We start from the raw sequence: 25,152 nt of genomic DNA on the forward strand, positions 1-25,152 counted from the left end.
ATTAATCTTCTTGGGACAACAACACTCTCTCTCTCTCTCTCTCTCTCTCTCTCTCTCTCATTTGCCAGATTTAGGTCTTCTCTGGCTGTCGACAGAAAGTATAGATTTTATCAATGTGGTCACATGGATTAATCTTCTGCGATTGGATTACAAGGAGAGAACAAGGCCCTCAACATGAAGAGAACCAAAAAACCTCTTTAATTGCATTACAGCTGCAGAAAGTCTGCAATTAGCCCGCTGTCTGTGGAGAGCCGGCTTGACTTTTATTGGCTAAGCAAATTTGATGAAAGTTTGTGGTTTTGACCTTTTTGGTGCATTAAGCAAGAACACAGGGCAGGCCACAGCAGATAAGATGAATAAGAGTGGGGGAAGAGGAGAGAGTGAAAGACAGAGGAAGAAGGAAAGAGGCAGGGAGAAAGTGTTATCAGCGCTCAATATCTTCCTGTATCAGGAGCTCTGGGAGAACAGAGTACGGAAATTCAGAACAGGTCATCTCTCTCTCTCATCAGCGAAGGATACACTGACCGGAATAACTGAGTTTAGGAGGATGACCGAACCACAAATAAAATAAAACACAAGATATCCGGCAGCTGAATTCATATAATTTATCCTCAGTTTATATACTGTAGTCTTATTCTGGGAAATACTACGCTAGACATCCTAAAAATCTAGTCTCCGCTAACTAATACTCTACAATTGATTTATAATTCATCAATCAGAATAATTAAAAATAAAGTTACTAAAATCTCCTTCAACCCTCAGCATACTTTTAAATATGCTAAAAAATTTGAGAAATCACAAGAAAAGGTGGGTATTATTTCATCTATCAGAAATATTAACAATAAATGTAATTTAAATCATTATTTGCATTAAAACGCAAAAGGTCTGGTTTCTCTCATAGCAAACACATTGAGGAGGTCACAAAGGATTTTTAAGAGCATTAAATATTATTAAAGACAAATAGTACTAATTATTTTTTTAGCCAGAAAGTCAATAAGCTTCCAATAAATTGTCTTTAAAATATTTGAGTCAAATTTAGTCAGCATGTTGCAGCTAGAGATCATCTTTAAGGTAATCTTTTTATTTTTTATTTTCAATTATACATTTTCAGTATTATTGCTCTACTGACTCATGCAGTCTCTGTTCATTATAAATAAGTATCAGTCTTGATACTGTTTGCCTAATGTGTTTTTAAAAATCTCTGTCCTGAAAAGCAATTATACAGTAATCTGACAGATTCCACTCTCGGCACCTTATTGCACTGCAGGGGAGAGTTAATACATTGGTGACCCATTAACTTTGCTTGCTTGTCTCATGTTGTGAGAGGAGGAGTGACCTTTCACCTCCAGTCTTCCTGAACTGTGGTATTCCAATAGTTTATAGTTTGATCAGAGTTATTACCCTCAATACACTCTGATATTGGTTGGTTCTTTGAATAATGTTTTTCCTGTCTCTTCCAGTCTGCGTCCATCTCTCAATTGCAGAAACTTGTAATTTTCTCCCCTTCATTCATTATTTTCTCTCCCAGGATTAGACAAACTGAAGCAGAATAAAGCCTCTAATCTCCTTTCAGGCACTTAATTCCTGCTGTCTCCTGCGCATGTAGTCTGTCTGTCTTTCAGACTAATTGGCGTCGTTCCCTTATTTTTTTGTCTTTCGGCAATTTGTCTTTATAAGCAAATCATTAAAACCTTTTAATTTCTTAATACCAGGTCAAGGGTACATTGTTTCATTTGTTCTGTAGGATTACATATTGTGTGCTTGAGAGTCTTTTCATGTGAGAGAAAAGATAGAATTGAATTTTACTACCTAAATCTCCATAAAACAATGCCCAATTTGTCATAGTGAAATATAAATGAATTAAAACATTTATTATTCATCTTATTATTAAAAATATTGACAAGACTGTCTGTTTATTTCTGATTTCAAGATTCAGATTCAGGTTTGTGGAGCTCCTCTTCTGTAATATGTAATGTACAACCCAGTTCCAGAGAAGTTGGGACATTTTGTAAAATGCAATAAAATCAAGAATCTGTGATTTGTTCATTCTCTATAACTTTTATTTAATTGACAAAAGTACAAAGAAAAGATTTCCAAAGTTTTCACTGATCAATGTAAATGTAAACATGAAGACATTTTTATTTTGATGGCTGACACACATTCCAAAAACGTTGGGAAAGAGGCATGTTTAACACTGCCACATCAACCTTCCTTTTAATTACAGTCATACAATTTCCTTGTTTGGGAATTGAGGATACCAATTGTTTAAGTTTTGCGAGCAAAATTTTTGTCCAGTCTCGCTTGATACAAGACTTCAGAAGCTCAGCAGTTTGTGATTGTCATTGTCTGATTCTCCTTTTCATGACTAGTCATACATTTTCAGTAGGAGACAGATCTGGACTGCAGGTAACACATTCACTCTGTCTCTACAAAACCACCCTGTTGTAGCACATGCAGAATGAGAGCTGGCATTGTCTTGATCTAATAACCATAGACTTCCCATGAAAGACATCATCTCCATGTCAACAGAACCTTTGCACATATGCCAATTATCCATGCTATTTGCTCTGACCATAGTCTGCTGCTGTAACTTGAATATCTGTTACTCTAGGAGAAAGCTATACATCAGTTCTATGCAGCGATTCTGTCAGGTTCTCTGGGCCAGAGCTCATCTCAGATAGTCAAAAAGACAGTGAAAATGTGTGCTGTACTCAGATGAGTCCACATTTCAACTTGCTTCCAGGAAAAAATGGATTTCGATTTCTCAGTCCCAAAGACCAAAGGGACCATCCAGACTTTCATTAGCGACAGAAGCAAATGCAAACGTCTGCCATGGTATGGAGGTGCAGAAATGACTGAAGTTTTCTGAAGTACTCCTGAGCCCATGTGGCTGTATTTTACACCGCAGCACGACAGTTTCTTATTCAATACCATCTGAGGGCTCAAAGGTCAAGCACATCCAACTGAGGTTTCCTGCCTTGCCCTACATGTACTGTGATTTCTCTGGATTCCCTGAATCTTTACACAATATTATGTATGGTACTTGGTGAAAGACATAAATTCTTTGCAATTTTGCATTGCGAAATGTGATTTTTGATTTGTTTGACATTTCTCTCATGAAATTTGGCACAAAGTGATGAGCCATGATCCAGCTATGCTTGCAAAGACCGAGTTGCTCCTTTTATACCCAAACATCACTGACCTATTGCCAAATTCACCTGCTTACTGTGAACTTTCAAAACAGCTTAACATGGATATTCTATAACCTTTTCACTTTTATTTTCCCTCTCCTAGCTGTTGTGTTGAAGCCTTTAAAAACACAATTTGTTCATATTTACAGACTACATTTACATTGATCAGTGAAAACTTTGGAAATCTTTTCTTTGTACTTTTGTCAATTAAATAAAAGTTAAAGAGAATTAACAAATCACAGATTCTTGATTTTATTGCATTTTGCAAAACGTCCCAACTTCTCTGGAATTGGGGTTGTGCTATAGATATTACCCTGGAAAGGGAAAATGAAAAAAATTGTCAGAAAAATCTTGGCTGATGTATAAAATTTGATACTCAACGCATATGCAACCTTTTTTTTAATGAACACTTTACTGAACCAAAAAAAAAAAAATATATATAAATAATATATATATATATATATATATATATATATATATATATATATATATATATATATATATATATATATATATGCAAAAAAATGCATATGTGTTGAGTATCAAATTTTATACATGCTATATACTATATATATATACTATATGAAGCTCATACTCAAGGTGGGGAAAAACACCTGTTTATTATGACCCCAAAAATATGCAGTTTGGTGCAGTTGCTGATACGTATAAAAGAAGATGAAATTCTGAAAGCTTCTGATAAATACTACTTGTCAATCAATATTTCCCAATATGTATTGTAAGGACTTTATTGTTATAGTGTGCATATTTGAACTTTTTCATATATGTTTGTCACTTACAATCAAAATGACAGTTTTGTAGTTGTACACATTATTCTGTAAGCATCACTCAGAAATGCCAGAGCTGCTCCGTTTACATTCATGTGGCTACATCACCTCCGGTTACACGGAATAATACATTTCTGAATATTTATATCTTTACCGACATCACACAGCATGATATAACAGTAGACACTTTGTTTAAAATGTTTTACATTCACATTTTATAAAGAATTTGTTACATACAATATTAGATATATAACAAAAGAATATATTTGTATCTCTTTATATGTCATAATCCACATATGTTGCTTGCTTCCTACCAGTGATCATGTTTTCTGTCATTTTTTGTATTTCAAATGATTCTACACAAATAAATAAAAAACACAAACCAACATAATGGGAGTTGATTTTGACACTTTAAAATGTTAAAACAATTCCTTCAAGCAAAAAAGCCACAGTGAATCACAAAATGTATGCGTCATCTCGAGACAAAGACAACCATATAGACTATTGATTTTAACTAGTTTGAAAACCTAAGAGACCTAATCTGTTATCTATACTCGCACACAGACACACAAACACACATTCCATACAAGGCATAAAATGCTCAAAGGGACCACATTATAATGGGGTTGTACCACAAGAGCTCAATTAATTGAATTGTCAGTGTATAGTGTAAAAAGATTTCCAATATCATGTCAAACAGAAGCTAAACCCCTGCCTAGTGTATTTGAACATTGCTGCTGTACATGGTCAGCTGGACTTTCTTGAGTTTAAAATATAATGTTCTTTGTCTTTGATCTGATGCTTTGAATCTCCCGAAGGGGCAAAAATGTCTTGTGCAAGGTAGCGAATTTGTCACAATAATAATTGCTGCTCTGATCCAAGGCCATAAGTAAAGCATAAAAGTTGATCCATTGACTCGAAACACTAAAAAATCCCTTTTCTTTAATATTGAACTATAACAAAAGAAGAGCTCTTAAGCTCTACTTGAGGCAGATCATTGGATCTCAGTTCATTTTGAAAGCTATGAGCGTAAATTGAGCGTCCTTTGGCATGGAGTTAATTGAGACTCTCTCTCAATGAGATGCTTTAGTCTTTCTTCATGAGGATGAGTTACTTAATGACAGGAAGTTCATGGCTAGATAAGGCACTGACACAGTGGTGTATGTCTGCTTTGTGAGATATGTCAAAAAGGGAAAAGATGTGCTTGAAAAAATGCTTGGTAGACCCTTGATGTAAGCCAGCTGTTGCAAACCATTCTTGGGAAACAAGGTAAAATGTGAGAAACTCACAGCTGCGCTCTAACATGTACTGTAGCAACGACTCAAAATGCTCCAAACCTGTTATATGGCATGAAAGATTTCCGGGAATATCAAGGGGGTTTCCATTTCTCAGTGTGTTACGTAAACCTCTACAACTTACACTATGAAATAGGGTATAAGTTAACCCGTCACACTCTCATACTCACCTTCCCAGCTACACAGAATAATATAGTTTCAAGGTGTTTTTCTGCTTACATTTTCATACACAAAGACCTATAACCATATATATATATATATATATATATATATATATATATATATATATATATATATATATATAAAACATCTTAAAAGATACCTGTTTTACCCCCAAATTAATGTATTTTGAAGTCTTTTGAGAGTTCAGACTAAAACCTAAGGGTATGATTTAATAAGGAGCCGCAACATTTATTTTGCCCTACAATATAAAAAAGTCTAGTCAACCACTGAACACAAATGGAGCAGACTGGACAATACAGTGTGTGGTTGGGAAATGCAGAAAGCTTTTGCTTCATTCTGTCCTTTTCTCGGGACACTTTTCAAACGGTAAAAGACCTTTGCAGAAACTTCTCTCTCTCACACACCATATCTTCTCCAGTATTCAAGTAGCATTTGAGAGGTCACTCCCACCTGACCCCTTCATCAGATGGATAACCAATGTCTGAGCTGGAAAAAAAAAACAAGACCAAATGTACAATAGAAAAACCGTGAGGATGTTGCTCTGTGGCATGCAATTCTCTTCAAATACATATTGGTAAGCTGTAATTGTAATTGTACCTTTTGCATTGTCTTACCTTATACTGCCTGACATTACCCTCCATCACCATGTGATATTCATGTTCTGGAGTAATGCAGTACGCTGTCCTCTGCAATGGAGGACATTAAAAACCAAAAGTGAACTGGCAGAAATAAGAACGCAGCAATAATAAACCACAAATTTAAACAAAAACTGCATTATCGGCTCACAAACATTCTGCATATGTTAGATGATATCTGAAGCCATTTAAGATAGCATGCTGCTTGTGGAAAATATGAGTATGTAAGCACTGAGCCAGATGTCAGTAGCATGTTTGTGGCTTTGGGAAGTGACGCATTTAGAAATGAAAACATCTCTCAGTTTTAGGACCACACAAAGTCATGAAGCAGATTTAAGTCATGGACAGATTTATTGAGCGCATTCAACGTATGACGAGATTGAAACAAGGAATCTAATCGAAGTTCACTCTGCTTGAGTGAAAATGAAGTGGTGAATGAATATAACACCTAATATAATCTGGCTTGATATACGATTATTTAAAATATAATTCTAAATTATCTTTATTTTTCTTATTTCACTCTAAGAACTGGACCTAAGAACTAGATATATAGTCTGAAAATGAATGTACAGTATATATTTATATATCTTCTTTTTTCTTTTCTTATTTCTTTGTTTCCTTTTTCAATGATAAATGTGTGTGTGTGTGTGTGTGTGTGTGTGTGTGTGTGTGTGTGTGTGTGTGTGTGTGTGTGTGTGTGTGTGTGTGTGTGTGTGTGTGTGTGTGTCTGTATGTACCTATAGCATTAAACCATATTTTGAGGACAAATGTATAGTATTTATAACTTGCTGTATGCAAAATTTATAGAAGTCCTCATTTAGACCATTAAGACAAACGTGTGTTTACTAACCTCCTTGAAGGTGCCTGGCAAAGTAAGGAATTTGTAGATGGCGTAGATTGGTACACACAGCATTGAGGACAAGGCAATGAACCAGCCCACAATGTTTGACCAGTCAGGGAAAACATAGTCATCATATCTCAATTCACCGGAGGTAACAATGCTGGCGATTACCACAAACTGCACAGAAAAAAGAAGTCAGGAAGTACAGAAACAATAAGGACAAAACAATTCACTATTCTGTACATTTGAATTAGATCTGTCTAATAAAAAGACGTAAGAAAATAAAACGTTTTTTTTACTGGTTGAAACTATTCTATTCTGTCAGCTGTATTACAAGTACAATTGAGTAAATTTTTCGGTTAACTGACAAAACAGATTTAAAGGGTAATCTGACAGGGGACAAAGAAAGACATTATTTCCTTAAAGGGGTTATGACATGAGAAACCAAATTTCCCTTGATCTTTTGACATAGAAGAGGGTTTTGTATGCTTGATACATCCTGCAAGTTTCAGAACTTTAATTTCCTCATCATCAATAAAAAAGCATTTATCTAATAACAAATGGCTCGTTTGGATATGAGGTGCCAGGTGACATCAACCGGGCACAGTAGTTTGCATATGACCACCTCCAGAGCAAGTAATCTTCTCACCTTAGGCCCCACCCACTGGTGTTCACACGTTTAACAGCTGACACCGTGTCCTAACTACATGCGAAGCTGCAACATGCGATGAAAGGTATCTTTTCCATGTTAATCAGAGTTTTTGTCCTAACTAGCCACGATGGCGATACGTGAAATTTCTAATTTAGAAACAACAACATACAAATGACAGTCTATAATGATTATGTGCTTTATTCAAAGGTAAACGTGTCTAATATGAGTTTAAATAACATTTTGCGTGACCTTATAGCTAAACTGAAAGCAACAAGATATAGTTTACCTCAGATCTTGAAAATAAATGAAAGCATAGATGTCCATTAAAACTGAACTCACTGCGAGCCAACAAGTGTATTCCATGACAAATATAGTATCAGTCACTAAGTATGTACATTTCATGATGTTAAAAAAGGATTAATATTTATGAATTAGATTATAAACATATCAATTTCATTCCATGATGCATCGAGGCAACAAGTCAGCTACCTAAGTTTGCAACCAAGATGATGGCGGAAGATTTCGTTTCGAAATGAAATACAAAAACACCAGTTTGGCAATATTTTGGATTTTGCCTGTTGACACTTGCCATTTATCTAAGGTGATTTTTGGAAGTTTTTTTGTATCAATTATTTTTTTATTATTATAATTTTTTTTTACTTTAGTTAAACTTAGTGTAATTTATTTATTTTATTTTACATCAAAGTGTAATGCCGTGCCTCCAAGCTTTCTTATTGGTTTCACTAATAAAAGCTTTATGTTTCTTATTTATTTGATTTGACAGTTTGCTGATTTTTAGTTTTTTATATGTGCTGAAAGTAGGCAAAAGAGGGTAAATTCAACTAACGTACACCCCTCCCCCCATCCCATAATTATTTTAGCCAGAGGGTCAGAATGAGGGTTGAAAATATATATATATTTTTTTTCTTTTTGCGCAAAAAAACTTTTTTAACATTTAAGTAAACCTCAAGGAATGTATTAAAATAATGAAAATAAAAATAAAAAATCCAAGTCATGACCCCTTTAAGAGTCAAATTACATCAGGTGTTATGTTCATACATCCCTGTTTCACTCACCAGTAAGAACGTTGGACTGACGTACTTCCAGCAGAGCCTCCAGTAGATCCCTGGTTTGAAGCCTGTCATGCGTTCAATGTCCTCACTAAATCTGTCCACGCCTAAGGGACAAACACACAAGCAAATTAGCAGCATCTGGACATCATTTCAAGATAAAAGTACCAGAGACCTTTCTCTGTATTTATCTGAATTGTGGTTTCTCTTCAATATCAATGATGATCTGAACTCTTTGTACTCTACTCTTAGACAGCACTGTATTAAAAATTTATGTAATACAATATAAAGTAGATATGAAAAGTTTTGGATCTCAGGAAGTGATGTACAGTAATGGAATGCAGTGCTGATAATCTTGGCATTTTAAAGTCCAGAGGCTTTAAACTATTTGTTTATGTTTGCTCTTTTGGAGAGGCAGGGATACTTCATATTCATAAAGTAACCATGGATCGTGCTAGAGTAATTGCATAAAAAAATATTATAGACAATGTGTTGGAATGTACAGTATGCAAACAATTTTTTAAATACACAGAATACACAGTATGACTATAATAAATTACCTCGCTTGCAGTAACTAAAACTGCATATGTTTCGGAATAATTACAAAAATATATAAAGTTGAGATAAATGTATAATTGCTTGGTCAGTCTTCAAACTTTCATTGTCATAGCTCTGATCTGGTTCAGCTCTGACCTTACTTGCACTGTAATGCATTAGTGTGTTGAGGCTGAGTTTCTCAGTCCTACTGGAAGATGCAGTAGCTCCACTGATAACCATTCAAAAGTAGTTGTGTATGCAAGATACACACTACATGGACAAAAGTATTGGGATGACTGACTATTACACCAACAGGGACTTTAATGGCATAGCGTTCTAAATATAGAAACATTAATATGGAGTTGGTCCCCCCTTTGCAGCTTCCACTCTTCTGGGAAGGCTTTCCACAAGAATTCTGTGGGAATTTGTGCCCATTTATCCAGAAGAGCATTTGTGAAATCAGGCAGTTATGTTGGATGTGAAGGCCTGGTTTGCAATCTCCATTCTTGTTCATGCCAAGGGTGTTCGATGGATTTGAGGTCTGATTGAATCAATTATTGATTAATTATAAGGTGTGCCCCAAAACATTTATCCAAGGAGTGTAGATATTAATATATGTACCTGTATGTATATATCAATACCAGAAGTCACAGTGAGTATCTGGTATAGCCACCAGCTGCTTTTAATGCTACAGTGCATCTCATCCTCATGGACTGCATCAGATTTGTCAGTTCTTGCTGTGAGATGTTACCCCACTCTTCCACCAAAGCACTTGCAAGTTCTCAAACATTTTTGGGGGGACACATGGTTACCTTCCTGTCTCCATGTAGCACAGTTTTAGGCATCTTACATTATGGACATTGCAGTTTATTGCTCTGGCCACATCTCCCTGTAGTCCCTGAGTCAGTAGAAAGGTGTCTTTACTGTCCTAAGTTACTGTAAATGTCACCTTCATTGCCTTACACCTGTAAACTGTTGTCGCAAGTGTTTTAAGAACTATTGCACAGGTGCATGTGGAATAATTGTTAAAGGTTCATTAAAAAAGCATGAAAAATACTGTTTTCCAAAAAATTAAAATAAAAAGAACTGTAAACCTTATTTGGATTATCCTAAATGTAGTACAAAATCCTGTTATAGACTACAAAAAGTTTACTAGTATGTGCACGAAATTCAGTCAGTAGTGGAAAGGACCTTTGAAGATAAATTTATGTTGTTTATTTCTGCTCACCATAGAACCAAGATACTCCAATGGCCTCAATCAGCACCCCAAATAGAATAGACGTCCCTGCAGCGTACTTGTCCAACAGGGTCAACACATAGATCCCTCCCTGTCATGACCGAGATATAAGTCAAAATGCTGCTGAATAAAGGACTTCTATTAATTAACTCATCATTATATTGCTTTTTTGTTATTTTGTGAATATTCATTTATTTTGCCTGTTCATGAATAAAAAAAAAAGAAGTTTTTTTTTTTTTTACTGTAAGCTAATACATGCTGAAATTCTCCACAGTGTAGTTTCAACTGATGTGATCACATGGATCACACCATTGATGCTGAATAAATATTATCACAAAAGCAAATTAAATAGGGATATTATGCAGAATATAATATAATGTGACAAGAAAATAAATCATATTATTATAAGTATTTTCATATTGTCACACTACTAAAAAAAACAGACACAACATACTTACATTTGTGATGCACAAAAGGGCCATTAGGAATGTCCCAAATGCTACAATAAATGTAAACAATTTTCTATTCCTCTTCAGGATTTTGAAATCATCTGATAGCCCAGTGATCACTGCCTCCATGCCACCCATCTAAATAAGACATTATTAGTAATTCAGTTATTAGTATTAGTAATTCAAATATCAGTTATTAGTAATTTCATTGTTTAGGCCAATTATATTTTATGTGAGATGGCCCAGACAAATAAAAAAGGTGTTTAACCAAAAGGACTATTCACATGATTTTTATATATGCCATACAAATATATTACAAACTAGTTGCATATAAATCTATACAATTACAAGGTTACTTTGTACTCACAGCACTGTCAATTCCAAGAGTCAAAAGCATAATGAAAAAGACTATCGCGAAGAATGTGGCTCCAGGTAGGGTTGAGATCGCTTCTGGGTAGATAATAAAAACCAGTCCAGCTCCTGCACACAGATATAAACAATCACTACATAGATCAGCAGAGGGACACTGTACAAGACCAAAAAAAAAAAAAAAAATGTTGGGTGTCACACTCTGGTTAACCACAAAAGATGAAAGAATAGTTTACCATGTAAGACAGAGAAACATGAATAGGTTGAGTAATACACAAAGAGGAAACCAGTGAGGTTTTAGGTGTCACAGACCCTCAGTGGCCACATCCTTTATGTTGACCTGATGCTGATTAGCCATATACCCCAGTACTGAGAAGATGGCAAACCCTGAGATGAAACTGGTTACACAGTTTATTGTGCTGGTCAGAATAGCATCCCTGCAACAAAGCACAAGATAACAGTTTACATTGCACCAGAAGTCTCAAAACTGCTAAGCAGAATCTATGACTTGAACACCTTAATCCCACAGTGAGTCGATGCCAAAACTGTGGCTTATCCCCAATGTGGATATGCTTCGAGTTATCAAGTCTCATTTAGATGGTTCCTGTGCAGAAGAACTGTGCACTGTTGAAGTTTAGCATTGTTCTTTGAAAGGTTGTTCCCACAATGTTTGCCAGTTGCAGTGACTAGACATTACAAAAGCCCAATTCATAAACAAACAATTTATACAAAGAGTAGATCCAAGAAGAAAGTACTGTATACAACAATTCATGATTTTAATCATTTCAAAGTGTGTCCTAGAGTGGAACCAGTCAGTGTAGTCTGTGTAGAAGCGCATAAATCTGAGCAGCCATCTGCTTGCAACATATTGCCATGGTGGCCAAAAGATGAAGAGGTGAAAAATGCTGCTGAATACTATGTACTAGATAATTTAAATGTGATTAATGTGAAGATGAATATTTCAAACTGACATCTTCATTGGTTTTCTTTATTTTCTGTTAGAAACATAAGCAAATATTTTGTCATGACTTTAGATTTTAGGTCTTAGTAAGACATATGTGCCCTGGAGAGCAAAAACCTGTTGGATCAGTGGGGTTCCAGCTTTAGATGTCAACATATTGTGATGTGAAATCAATAGTGCTTACTGTAAGTCATTGACAAGCTTTAGATGTGCACACTGACAAAGCATCAAAAGAAGATTGCAAACATATTTGAATATTAATCTAATGTAATTTAAAACAAGCCAACCAAAGTGGACATTGACTTTTAAGTCAATAAATGAATCAGACTGACTTTTGCCACTTCATACCTTCACACAAAACTTCATGCACGAACGGAAATCACCATATTCAAGCCTCTTGTAACTTTGTACCAATTTTAACTACGTGACAAATAGTTTTTTATGACAACCATGTTTGCAACTTTGTTCTTTCATTCATACCTGACAATTTCACCCCACTTCAAATATGTAATTTCCACCTCTGCAATTACTCAGAAATGAACAAGTTGTGCCATTAATCATGATGAGGTTAAATGCTCAGTGCACAACCGAATGAGTGTTGAAACATATGAATCTACAGACTGACTCTAGTCTAGTTGACAAGAATACTGTACTATAACCTAACTGTTATTTAGTCTATTGGGTTCCACAAAGCCCACAAGGTGACTGCCACCTGCTGGTCCCACTAACAACTCTTCCTAACGTTTGATCTCTGGAAAGAACATGCTGGTTTTCCCATGAGAACTTTAACCCTCTAGCAAGCAAAGCCATAGCTTCTTAGTATTAGTAAACTGTAATTATGGGATAACAGATCAGGCAAAAAATCATTATAAGCCTTCAAATAAGATATTACTCACATCGGAACCTGTTTGTAGTAAACACCATTATATAATTCTGAAGAGTTGTTATTAAGGCCAGTGCACACTGAACAGACAGACGCAGACCAATGCCAACAGTGAAGTGAAGACCTGACAAACACTGATTTAACATGTTCAATCGATGAAATGAAGCATTGACCAATGGCAACAGATACTGACAGATGTAACACAGTTATCCGACAAAAATCATTGTTGCCGTTTGTCTGCATCTGTGAATAGACATTTAGGGAATTTACAAACTTATCAAAGATTGGTCGTACCTGTAGCAATTATTTTCAAATTTATTGTAGCTTGCGAAGGCAATGAGGACTCCAAACCCAGCTCCTAGAGAATAGAATATCTGAGTAGCTGCGTCAATCCATACCTGCAGCAAACAAAAATGAGTGACAATCCATTTATATCAACGAGAATTATGTTTTGTGACCTTTTTAAAAATCCAAGATATACAGTATATATCAGGAATAGTTCATAAAATAGGTTGAGCCCTATTGACATGAATTTACTTGAGGATTATTGAGCTTCTTTAGGTCAATGTGGAGATATGCCCTAATTCCATTCATTGCACCAGGGAGAGTGATGCCTCGAATCAGCAACACCAACAGCACTATGTAGGGCATAGTAGCTGTAACATACACCACCTAAACACACACACAAATAAAGATAGGTAATTTTTTGTCTAGTGCCTTGAGATTGCTTTTCAATTAAAAGTGTATATATGAACAATAAATTCATCTTTGACAAAATGAAAAAAAAAAAAAAAAAAAAATTATCTGGAGTTTTTGCACCTTTCCTGAGGACTTGACTCCCTTCCACAGGCTGAAGTACAGGATGAAGACAACCACAATAAGGCAGATAGCGAGCTCCCAGCGAGGAAGACCCAGGTCATCAATGCCTCTACTCTCATGAATGTGCAGCACCCCACGCCTGGAGGAGGAGGAATGGTAAGTGAGATCAAACAATTACATCAGTGTGCCTTGTTTAAAGGCTCTACAGTAGTAAAGGAAGTGTCCTGGGCCACAGTTCTCCTGGGACCAGGAGATTCTTTGGAGTGTTTTCCTCATCAAATGATCTCTATTCTTATCTCTGTTATGCTCTATTCTTAGTCATGCTCCAAGAGAATGGTGCAAAAATATTTATCTGCACACAAAAAAATGTTTTGAATAAACATATTGTACAGGTCCATTGGTGCCTCTATGCAGGGGTGTGTGTGGCGGGGAGGGGGGTCACTAAGTTATAAACCACTGAAATTCTTGTTAGACTCTAAGGTGTATGTAGAAGTTGCCTTGTCACTTGACGTCACTGCTCATATAATTCTTGGAAAATGAGTTATGTATCAAAATAAAAGTGATGTTCTCTCAAGTTAAAGTATGATAAAGCCCTGTACTGATAACTGAAGATCCTATAAAAAATCTACAGCTACAGAGAATTAAGTCCACTCCAACTCTGTCTAGGGAACTGTATCTTGTTTTTATAACACATTCTTACACCCTTTCATGTGCTTTATGTAATGCTTATGCTAACTCTCATTTTACGGCTGTTTCCACTAGACTGTCCACTTTGAACTGATGTTTACTATGTGCTAACTCTAACCTAATCTTCACAGAAACTTAAATAGATTTGAAAAAAAAATAAAAAAAATTGTGTGGACCACTTCAGATTGTGGGTTTCACAATATTAATGACATCTTCAAAACTCACTAGTGTAAAAATGGGAACTCAGAATTTAGTGACCACTGGATTCAGTGTCTATAATTATATAATAACAAAGGTACAAGTAACACAGAAACAAGAAAACAGAATAAGCTCATCAAACAGTACAACTGTGTAAGTACCAGGTCTGACAAACAACACTGGAAACACAAGGCCTTACAGTATATACATAAGGGCTAATTTGGTAAAGGGAACAGGCAAGACAATCTGGGAAAAACAAGAGGAAACAGGAAACCAGGCACAACTACAAACTACAAACTTTAGTGATATTAAACTGTCCCTCTGAAAGAGATGTGTAAAAATGATTTAGGCTACTATTTGTCATATATACCAGGAAAGACAAATTATAATGTAAAGAAGTAGGCCTATGCCAGTCATTCATTAATGTTAATAAGAATTTCAATTAAAATGTGTGGTATGTTGCAGACTGGGTGTGGTGGGCTGCTCTGTGCCAGAAATTCCAGGGCCATTTTTTTATCCCCAGTCCACCCCTGACTGTATGTGTCACACAATCGCTTCAAAAGATTTGCCAGATAGTAAATTACCCATAAACTCCCTTTTCCTCAGGTTCTTGCCCCCCTAGAGGGATGACCTATGTTTCTAACATTTTAATGGCTGCATAAATAAAAAAGGGTTGAATAATGGTTAAGAACAAAGGTTTCTCAACCAGCCAATGATGAATATTATTGCTGGTTTCTAGCAAAATATCTGGATACACCCTGTGAAAATAGTCTCTGAATAATGTGATCTAAATGATTCCTGTGCTGCACCCAGTGAGGTTCAAAGCAGCGAAACAGTACAGGCCATTGTTCATATATTATAAACAAACCCCTATAGCACTGCCAGAATATTGCTGTAGTCTTTTCCTAAAGAGGTATCTTGTAAAGGAAAAACGAAAGCTGCTCTGTTTGAATACACTTTATAATAGTTTAGAAGCCATGATGTGAATGTAAGCAGACTTGATCCATCTCTATTTTACTTTAAAAACAATATTGAATACCCAGAATATCAACATTAGGACACTTGTCAAGTGACAAAATGACATTCCCTAATGATTACGGTCTTAAATTCTGTTCAGCCCAATGTATTAATCTCTGTAATATTTCTGTGTAATATGCCAGAGTTTAATTTGATGACATTAAATCAGTATTAATAAATGATTAAATCTTGCTTGGTTTTGCAACATTCCAAACTAAGATAGTTGTATTTAAAAGAAAAAATTTCAAGCTAGAGAGAACTTGAGAATTGCTCAACTTCTCATCAAACAAGTAATTTGGTCATGCACTGGAAATAAGGGAATAAACGAGGTCCACAGAAACATGGATGTTGAAGCCATTATGGCTGAGTTAACAAAGAGAAGAAAAGCCAGACAAAAACTCAGGGCTCAAGAGACGGGAGACAGTCCAATCCCATCATCACTGCCAATAACATCACGGTGGGACCTGTCGACCCGCCTGTCCTGCTACAACTTGACCTTTAATCCACTCTCTGTGACATTTCAGTTGACCCCTGGCCCTTTAACATACCTACATCCTATACAAATCTCTCAGTTTATATCAGTCTGTCATGACAATAAATATTTTTTCGAATAGCTCACTCACATTTGATAATTCATTTACTGGAATTTTTCACTAATCCTTTATTAAATCAAGCTTTGATGAACATCTTTTAGAATTACACATGTGTGTTGGTTGTACGGAGCCCCGCACATGGCATGCAGGAAAAATAGTAGGCTAAATCGTGCGCACGATTTACTATTTCATTCACTCAATTTATAAATTGTACACACGATTTACTAATTCGTTCCCTTGATTTGCTAAATTGTGCACACGATTTATAAATTGAGAGAACAAAATAGTAAATTGTGCGCATGATTTAGCAAATCGAGGGAACGAATTAGCAAATTGAGGGAACGAAATAGTAATCGTATGCACGTTTTAGTACATTGAGGGAACAAATTAGTAAATCGTGCGCACAATTTATTTATTTTTTCTTGCATGTCATGTGCGGGGCTCCGTATGGTTGAAAGCAAAAGTGCAGGTAGAAATTCTAACAAAACACAGATTTTAATTGATACATTTTAATAAAAAGCACTGAAAAAGATACCGCATATCCTAAAAGCCAATGACAAACAGGACTATGTGTTATACAGGTTAAAGACAGCATTTGGGTGTTTTCAAGTAATCTGCTCACCAGATCCAGTATTAAAGAACTACTTTATAGATAAAGGACACATCCATATTAATGATGGGTTTGTTTCTTACAATCACACTACTTTTTGTTTCACAGTATGTTAATTAATAGAGTGGAGTTATGTGGGATACTTGTGGCTTACTGTGATGTTTTTTATAAGCTTTTTGGACTTTCATTCTGACAGCAACCATTCACTGCAGAGGAATCATTGGTGGGTAAGTGATGTAATGCTAAATTTCTCCAGATCTTTTTAGATGAACAAACAAGCTAATCTACAACTTAAATGGCCTTAAAGTGAGTAAATTTTCATTTTTGGGCGAATTTTGAAGAATCCAATGCTCTGTTATAAGCCAACAACAAAACTAGTTATTCTGTCACACTATGACAGAAGGAACTGTGATAATATAGTCCAAAAACACGCAAACAGAAACACAAACACTCCTGAACAATTTTCCTAACTTCAAAAACAGACATAACCACTCTTTTCAATCCGTGGCAGCAGATCTTGAGCCTGAGCTCAGTCTCGGTGACAGCGGTTAAGTCAGGACAGATGTGAGCACAGCCTCCTCTAACTGAATAATTACATTAGATTGGCGAGTATCTTGGCAAGCGTTCCCTCTAGAGCTCTTCATTTATCTGCTGTACCGTCCTTGCCAAGCTAAATCCAAACACCTATGATTTCAGCATATCCTCAGCTATGTACACTGAGCCAGAAATCGTCCACAGAAGAAAACTCTGATGGTATGTGGGGTCACATCACAGCTTGCTTAAGGCAAATTATATTTGTTTTCATAACAGGCAACTGAATGTCAAAATGTGTGTGGTGTTTTTTTTATTTTTTTTTTATTATTTTTATAATTATTAAAGACACACAAGCACTGCAAATAAATAGCATTTGTAAGACTTACAACCTTCATATCTCATTTTTTAAAACTATTTACTGAAACACAACCGCTTGGTACTTTTAATAAATCATGATATAAAAAATAAATCAAACAAGCACAATGAACCTATATACTAAGGGTTCACTATTATGCTGGTTTGATTTACTATTTTAATTACTTTTACCCCCTGGTTTCACAAAAAAAGGCTTAAGCCTAGTCCCAGACTAAAATGCATGACTGAGATGTTTTAACTGAAAAAAAAAAAAAAGTCTTAAAATATGTAAGTGTCTTTGATTATTTTTTTTTTCTAAGGCATGTTTGCAAAAATGACTTAAATGTTCTATTTAAACTATGGCGTAATCCTGGCTTAGTCTGAAACCAGGCCTTAATGATTATTATTTGAAAACACCATAAGCATGGTCAAGATCTTTGTCTTGGCTTTTCAAATGATTATATTTTTTTCCTCAAAATCCACTATTTCTGTCTTCATGACATCAGTCCGGTGTTAAATCTAACAAGATTTCAGTAATGACGGAATAATTAGATCTAGGACACCTGCTGTGTAAAACAATACATCGGAGCAGTAACGGTTCATTATTCTCAACAAACAGTGATCGACTCGAACATGTCAAGATTGGCAGAGACAGCGTAGTCAAAGGATATGTGGGTGGCATACAAGCTGATGAAATTTGCTTTGTTGAGCTTGTCATATTTTGCTTTTGTCTGGTTGTCGGTTGTTTTAGAAAGATGTGTGTCATGAAGGATTTGTGTAAGACCAATGAACTTGACTGGCTTCTGGACTGACAGCTGCTGGTTCAACACCTCTTTCTGTGATTGGTTTCTAGCTCTCCCCATCATTTTAGATTTTCCGAGCAACACACTGCTTAATCTAATATTCAATGTACGGCACACCTGCTGAGCATGTGAGTCTGCTGTATGTGTGACAGTAATGAATATTCTCTAGTGCCCTGTGTGCTGTCCCATGATGGCAGGATTACTGGTGGCCGAAAACTATTATAATAGAGCGGCATGAGGGGGGAAAGCGGAGGAAATGACAGCTTTCCACATCCTCTCACACACAGAAGACAGCTGGGGAAATGACACTTCAAAGCACTGCTGGGTGGGAAACCAGTCCAAAAGAGGGTAAGAGCACAGGAGAGGGAGAAAGTGAGAGAAACAGCTAAACAGACAGTGAGAACAAGACAAGCAGAGGGCATAAGAAGCGGCAGATCACCAAGAAAGACAGGAAAAGGGGAGAAACAAATGTGTTGAGGGTTGGACAAATTAAACTATATCATACCTGTATGTATAGGAGATAAACAAATGGATTCTACAGTGATGCTAGACTCTTTAAAAGATTTTGTGATATACAAACATGCATAAGATTTGAGCATTAATAACGACACGGAAACCCTCACTAGAATCTGATGACGTGTTTTTGTGATTTTGTCCATAACTGATTGTAAACAAATCAGCAAGTGCTGTAGGTTCTTCCTTGTTCTACACATTCTTCTGGTTTCCCCTGACACAAGGAACCTAATTTTCCCTTAGACACAGGAAAAGACTTGCTTTTCTTTGAAGTGCAAGCGGCTGCATTTCTTTCAGTCAACATCAAGAGTTTTACACACAGATTGTAGGCAGGCGTTTCAGAGTTTCGAGTGCCGCATATACGTTTAAGTGATTCTGACCTAATTTTGAACAATTTTAAGCAAAATTGTTCACATCTGATCTGCTAATCATTGGGCCTGTGTTCTACCCCAGAGCAGCAACAGGGTACAATATACCTGGATAATCGTTAGGAAGAAATAGTTACAGAAAAATGATAATTCTGTCAATATTTACTCAGTCTCATGTTGTTCCAAATCTATATGCTTTACTTACCTCTATGAAACACAAAAGAATACATTTTTAAAAACCTTAAACAGTTTGACGACCACTGACCATTTTTTAAATAAAACAATGAATAAAATCACTTAGAATATCTTATGTTCCACAGAAGAAGGGAAATCATACAGGTTTGGAATAACATGAGGGTAAGTACAAATTTCATTTGTAGGTGAACTTTAAAAAATAAATACATAAACAAAAGATCTCAGCTGGGCTGTATCCTCAGTTAGGAAAAGCCTTAAAAAGATTGATTTTCTAGAACTTACGGAACTTACGGAACAGAAAAAAAACTATAAAATGTGTTAGATTATTATAAAATTATTAGATAAATGCAGACTAAAAACCTTTTCCTTGGTATTCCTAATGGGATCACTAAAGCCAATTAACTTTTCCAAATGGCTGTCCCTGATACATATGCATCTCATGTCTGGGACATACAATGCATGCATACAGCGAACTTAAACTGCAGCTTCACAGTTCTAGAAGAAATTAGACCAAATATTGCTTCAACAAGATAATTATGATAACTGCTAGAATGGATGGAAATCAACCTGTCTTCCAATACTAAACTAGCACTGATACATCTGACTGATTTAGTCTCCCTCATAGCTGACTCCTCATGCAACTAGAAGTAATGATTAACTAAAACCCAAAACCCCTCCAACACAGGCACAGGCACAGCCAGGTTTGATATGTCTTTTCATCTTTTCCTGTCTGATCCAAAAGAAATCATTCATATCTTTAAGAATGTTCTCATGATCTCACAAAGGAAAGAGAGAAAGAATTTGTGAAAAACAAATAGCTAAATGGTAGCTCCATTAGGCGCCATATCAGCAAGACTCCATAGGAAGCGACAAGCAACTGGTACGACATGACAAACTGGAACAATGTCGAAAGACATCACAGACATTGTGAAGCGTAAGGAAACACCTGACTTGTTAAACAGCTGTATCATTCATAACTGATTTTGTACTTGGAAATGTTTCATGTACTTGTTTTAATGGTTTTGGAAAACCTACAAGACAAAAATACAGTAAAAGTGTTTGTTTAGTAAACAGGATATTCATACTTTTAAACAAATCTCAAGCTCACTGCAGTTAATTAAATAGAAAGTCTATCAACTGTGTGCCTGAATTCATTTAACTGACAATGATATGAAGATTTCATTTGCAAAAACAGTACAACAGCAAAGCCACAGAGCGAAAAACAATAATAAAAATGAATTTAAGACTCACTCGTAGAACTCTCCGGCTGGTGTGTTCTTGAACTTGGAATAGGAGGTTCTGTTACCCAAGATAGTGCCATTGATGTGTTGTGGTTCTGTGCAGTTGGGGCTGTTCCATGAATGTTTACACCCAAGCCAGGGCAGCTCACTCGTCAATGAGGCAAATAAGTAATACAATGACCAGGCTATGATGACGTTGTAGTAAAAGCCCACATACAATGCTATGATGATCACAGTGTACCCAACACCTGAGGAGGAAAGTCATGAATATTTTGTTATTATATGTGAAAAAGTTTTGCTTTATCTGTTTCAGGCCTCTCTTTGCTTCGGTATATGAGGTTAAAAGTGTGTGCACTGACTTCAAAGTCACAACACAGTCACTGTATAACCTAGTTCACTGCCCCAACGAACACATTTGTTGGCTTTTGTTTGATCATTGAGTTAACCCTGTTTGTGTTTGTTAGGTCAGTGCAAAATAAAACATCCAAAAGTTAGAACATTTGTTTTGGGGTTCGTTGAGTGAACTGTGTTAATTGTTGAAATGTGTGAACCTGGTACAGTTCATCTCAGCATCTTTTATGTCTACAAATTTTCAGCATACCTTTAAATACAGGGCAGATCTTCCAAACCGTAGCTGCTCCCTCTCTGTTAAACTGACCCAAGGCAAGTTCCATGTAGAACAGGGGCATCCCAGCAATGACAAGGAACAGAACGTATGGGATCAAAAAGGCACCTGGGGGGGGGGGGACACGTTTTTTACATTTGATAGCTGATAGATATGTACAGATGGCCGAAGAATAAATGAAGGCTAAACATTTGTGACTACACCTGCTAACATAGTAAATAGTCAATCAACAGTGGAGATTGACGTAATCATAGTTTTTAAGTCTGACTTTGCATTATAATGTATTCAGATATGGAAAATTCAAAAAACTTTCTGACCCCATGACCTTAAGTATGTTTTCAAAATCAGAAATCTACCCGATCCCTGCTATATTTGTCTTTGTTAATGATGTTTTAATATTATAGTTTTAATATTATAATTGATACACAAAAGGAAAGCATATCATTTATGCAAAAAGTGGTTTATTTTATGAAAAACTGATTACTGTAATGCATTTAAATTAGTGGGTTTTTTTTCAGTCATAAACCCATTTCTGCCTCAATGCTGATCTACATGCCTAAAAAGTAAAAAATAAATTTTGTTACTCATAAATTATAAAAGACAAGAAAACTGTTAAACAATAGCCCACTAGTAGTTAATGAGTTCACTGACAGTGATGTCTAGTATATGGACGACCGGCAGGTTGTTGAGAAAAACAACAGGTTAAATTGTTTTGAATGATGTGAGTCATTATGGTTGAAATCAATTATATAATGTTGTTTAAAAAGCATAAATATATAATGAAAATATACTCTTTTGTAAATTACAGGGCAAATCATTTTTTTTTTTTTACAGCTGACAAATGTAAAAAGTATAATCTTTCAACATATATTTCTTAATTTATGTGAAGATAATACAGTTATCAAATTAATTTTCTTTTTTTTTTTCTTTCATAAAGTATTTGCTCTCACTTATCAGCAATAAATAATAGATTCAACTCAAAGAATTTCTGAAATACTGAATGTGTTTTAAGCTAATAGTTTGACACATAATTTGTATGTTATACAATGTATATGCAATTAAAATTAATTTCAAAATCAAGAGCAACGTTTGTAAGTTCGTGAGCTGCTCCCCGTAAAGACTATATATCAAGTAGCCCACGTTTTGTTCAGTGTAAAGGGTGACCCTTAGAATAAACGGAATAACCGATCTTACCTCCTCCATTTTTGTAACACAGGTAGGGGAACCTCCACACATTGGCCAGGTCCACAGCGAAGCCTATGACAGAGAGCAGAAAGTCCAATTTCTTGCCCCAGGTCTCCCTGACCACATCATCAGCGGAGCCGGGGCTGCAGCCGCGGGAGCTTGGAGAAGCCACGACAGAGGAGTTCGTGTACTGGACCCCATTCTGCTCCTTCACCAGGATCAGCTCCACTTCCTTTTTCTCCATGTTAAACTGTTTCAACGGGGCCACCGAGGACAGTTTGTGCTCAGGCAGGACTTGGATGTTCATCTTTGCGCTCTGGCGCTCTCGTGGCCCCAAGGATGTGGAGCAAGTGAGGTGCGTGCAGCTCGAACTGACGATGATGATGCTGATGATGCTGCTACTGAGGATGATGATGGTGATGATGATGATGATGATGATGATGATGATGAATAGGAAACGCTACAGCAGTTGCTCTCCCGGCGAGGTTGATTGTTGCCTAGTCTTCATCAGCTGAAAGAGAGGAGAGATGAAAGTTTACTGTTACTGTGAGATATTAAAAGCATCCCATGCACCCTACTGTTAACCAACCGAGCGCGCAAAACGATTTACAATGAATGTGCGAAAGCGGTCTGTGTAACGGTCAACGGCGAAAAGAAAACTTTAGGGTGACAATCACTCGGCATTTTCCGCTGGGCGCAACATAATTTATGGGGTAACTGTATATGTCTGCATAAAGTGTCGCTTTTCGAATCTGTAATATTTAAAGATGACTCTGTACTTGTCAGCATGAGGGGGTCCCTCCATGATCCGTCCCTTCTGCTTGATCCAGAAAATAAGAGACTGCTGCTTCTCATGAAGTTTTACTTTCCCCTCCCTTCCAGCTGGAGGCTATAAATTCTGAGCATTTAAACCAACATCCAGTTTCTCCACACGTGATATTTTCTATACGATCATCTTCATCCTCTCTTCTTAATGTCTTTTAAGATTCATCTCCGCCCCGAATGTCACAGTCATCTTCAATCACGCGCTGCGCCACCGCGGGACTTAAAAAAATGAAGCACCTTACGAGATAGTTTCGTAATTAAGGGGAAAAAAACGTAGTAGCCTATAACATTACTGAATTGTTAATAAAGCAATCTAAATTCAGTGTGCAAAGTAAAGAGTAAACTGAATATATTCGATTCTGTTTATTTATTATTACAACAGAATATAATAATTGGACGTTTGTTCAGTGTTATAAGCTTTTTAATAATATTCTCAAAATAACAGTTCAAAATAAAAGTGAAGAACTTTTTTTTCTTTCCTGAAACGTTTTAGTTGAATATTCGTTTAACGTTTTTAAACGTTACTAGTACTTGTAAATGATAAAATAATTTTGGTTGATGCAATACTGTATGACACTGGTGGGCGTGGCTACCCATCAAAGGAGGACTTATAACATTTTTACTTGTAACTTATAAGGTTGCTCACTAAGTGTTCGTTCATTCAAAAGCAGGCTAACATTCTCGTAATGTTTGCAAAATTATAAGATGGAAAGTTCCCTTAATATTTTCCCTAATGATGGCATAAACGAGAAAAAAAAAAAAAAAGTATTTGAGTGTTAAGAGATCATTCAGAAATAAAGTTTTGATAACTTAATGGGAACGTTAGCAAAACGTTCTTAGAACATATTTTTAGCTGATGACGCTCCTAAGAGAACTCTTAACATTTTTTTTTGGTAATATGTAAGGTGAATACATCAGGTAAAGTGGGCCGTTTAAGCTCGATTGTACTGTGCTCAAATGGTTTACACTTTCAGAGCATAATCGTTAAAGGGACTCTATTCTTCTAAATGATAAAATAGTTTTGGTTGATGCAATATGACACTGGTGGGCGTGGCTACCCCTCAAAGGAGGACTGTGTCATGGTGAAAGGTAAAAAACTTATAAGGTTGCTCATTAAATGTAAACAAACATTATTGTGACAGTTTCTGTTTTATTCAATACTACCATTAACAGGGAATACAATGCAAATAATACATATATTTTTAAAACACTGTTCATTTTCTTGTAAGTTGTTTAAATATTGCTGGCCCACTTTGGCTGAAAGTGTTAGATAAAGTGGGCCGACCTTTAACCTTCAGTAATTATACCCAAATTCATCAAATAAATTGACATTCACTGGTTATTTTATAGTTGACATTTATAATTTACTTATTTAGAAAACAGAAATGAGACTGCAGTCAGAAATTCAAGTCAGAGATGGAAGAAAGGAAATAGAGAATAAAAAGAAAATTGAGGCATGAATTTCAATTTGTGGAGTGAAGAAAGGATGAAAGGAGA

General features: G+C 36.0%; 1 protein-coding gene across 2 annotated transcripts; it reads right to left on the reverse strand.

The window, feature by feature from the left end:
* Positions 1-3,911: 3,911 nt before the first annotated feature.
* Positions 3,912-23,867, reverse strand: LOC109105149 (sodium-dependent noradrenaline transporter-like). 2 transcript variants are annotated; one of them, XM_042727863.1, is made up of 15 exons: positions 23,610-23,867; positions 22,840-23,341; positions 21,622-21,753; positions 21,031-21,268; positions 13,908-14,046; positions 13,626-13,760; positions 13,383-13,486; positions 11,557-11,681; positions 11,243-11,355; positions 10,885-11,013; positions 10,418-10,517; positions 8,659-8,759; positions 6,940-7,107; positions 6,069-6,140; positions 3,912-5,940 (listed from the first exon to the last, which is right to left on the reverse strand). In XM_042727863.1, exons 2-15 carry the CDS (start codon positions 23,135-23,137, stop codon positions 5,917-5,919), a joined length of 1,878 nt encoding a protein of 625 aa, XP_042583797.1. In that variant the 5' UTR covers positions 23,138-23,341; positions 23,610-23,867; the 3' UTR covers positions 3,912-5,916. The 2 variants fall into 2 exon arrangements, with proteins under 2 accessions (XP_042583797.1, XP_042583796.1); XM_042727862.1 differs by lacking the exon at positions 23,610-23,867 and having other exon boundaries at positions 22,840-23,582.
* Positions 23,868-25,152: the final 1,285 nt, after the last annotated feature.

The sequence above is a fragment of the Cyprinus carpio genome, chromosome B7, assembly GCF_018340385.1.
Source record: "Cyprinus carpio isolate SPL01 chromosome B7, ASM1834038v1, whole genome shotgun sequence".
Taxonomy (NCBI): Eukaryota; Metazoa; Chordata; class Actinopteri; order Cypriniformes; family Cyprinidae; genus Cyprinus; species Cyprinus carpio.

Excerpts from the sequence above, each read along its gene's own strand:
- LOC109105149 (XM_042727863.1), bottom strand. The coding sequence starts at position 23,137 with ATGAACATCCAAGTCCTGCCTGAGCACAAACTGTCCTCGGTGGCCCCG. Across the intron at positions 21,269-21,621 it reads GATCTGCCCTGTATTTAAAG|GTGTTGGGTACACTGTGATC; the intron begins GTATGCTGAAAA and ends TTTCCTCCTCAG. Across the intron at positions 14,047-21,030 it reads CCAGCCGGAGAGTTCTACGA|GCGTGGGGTGCTGCACATTC; the intron begins GTGAGTCTTAAA and ends CTCCTCCTCCAG.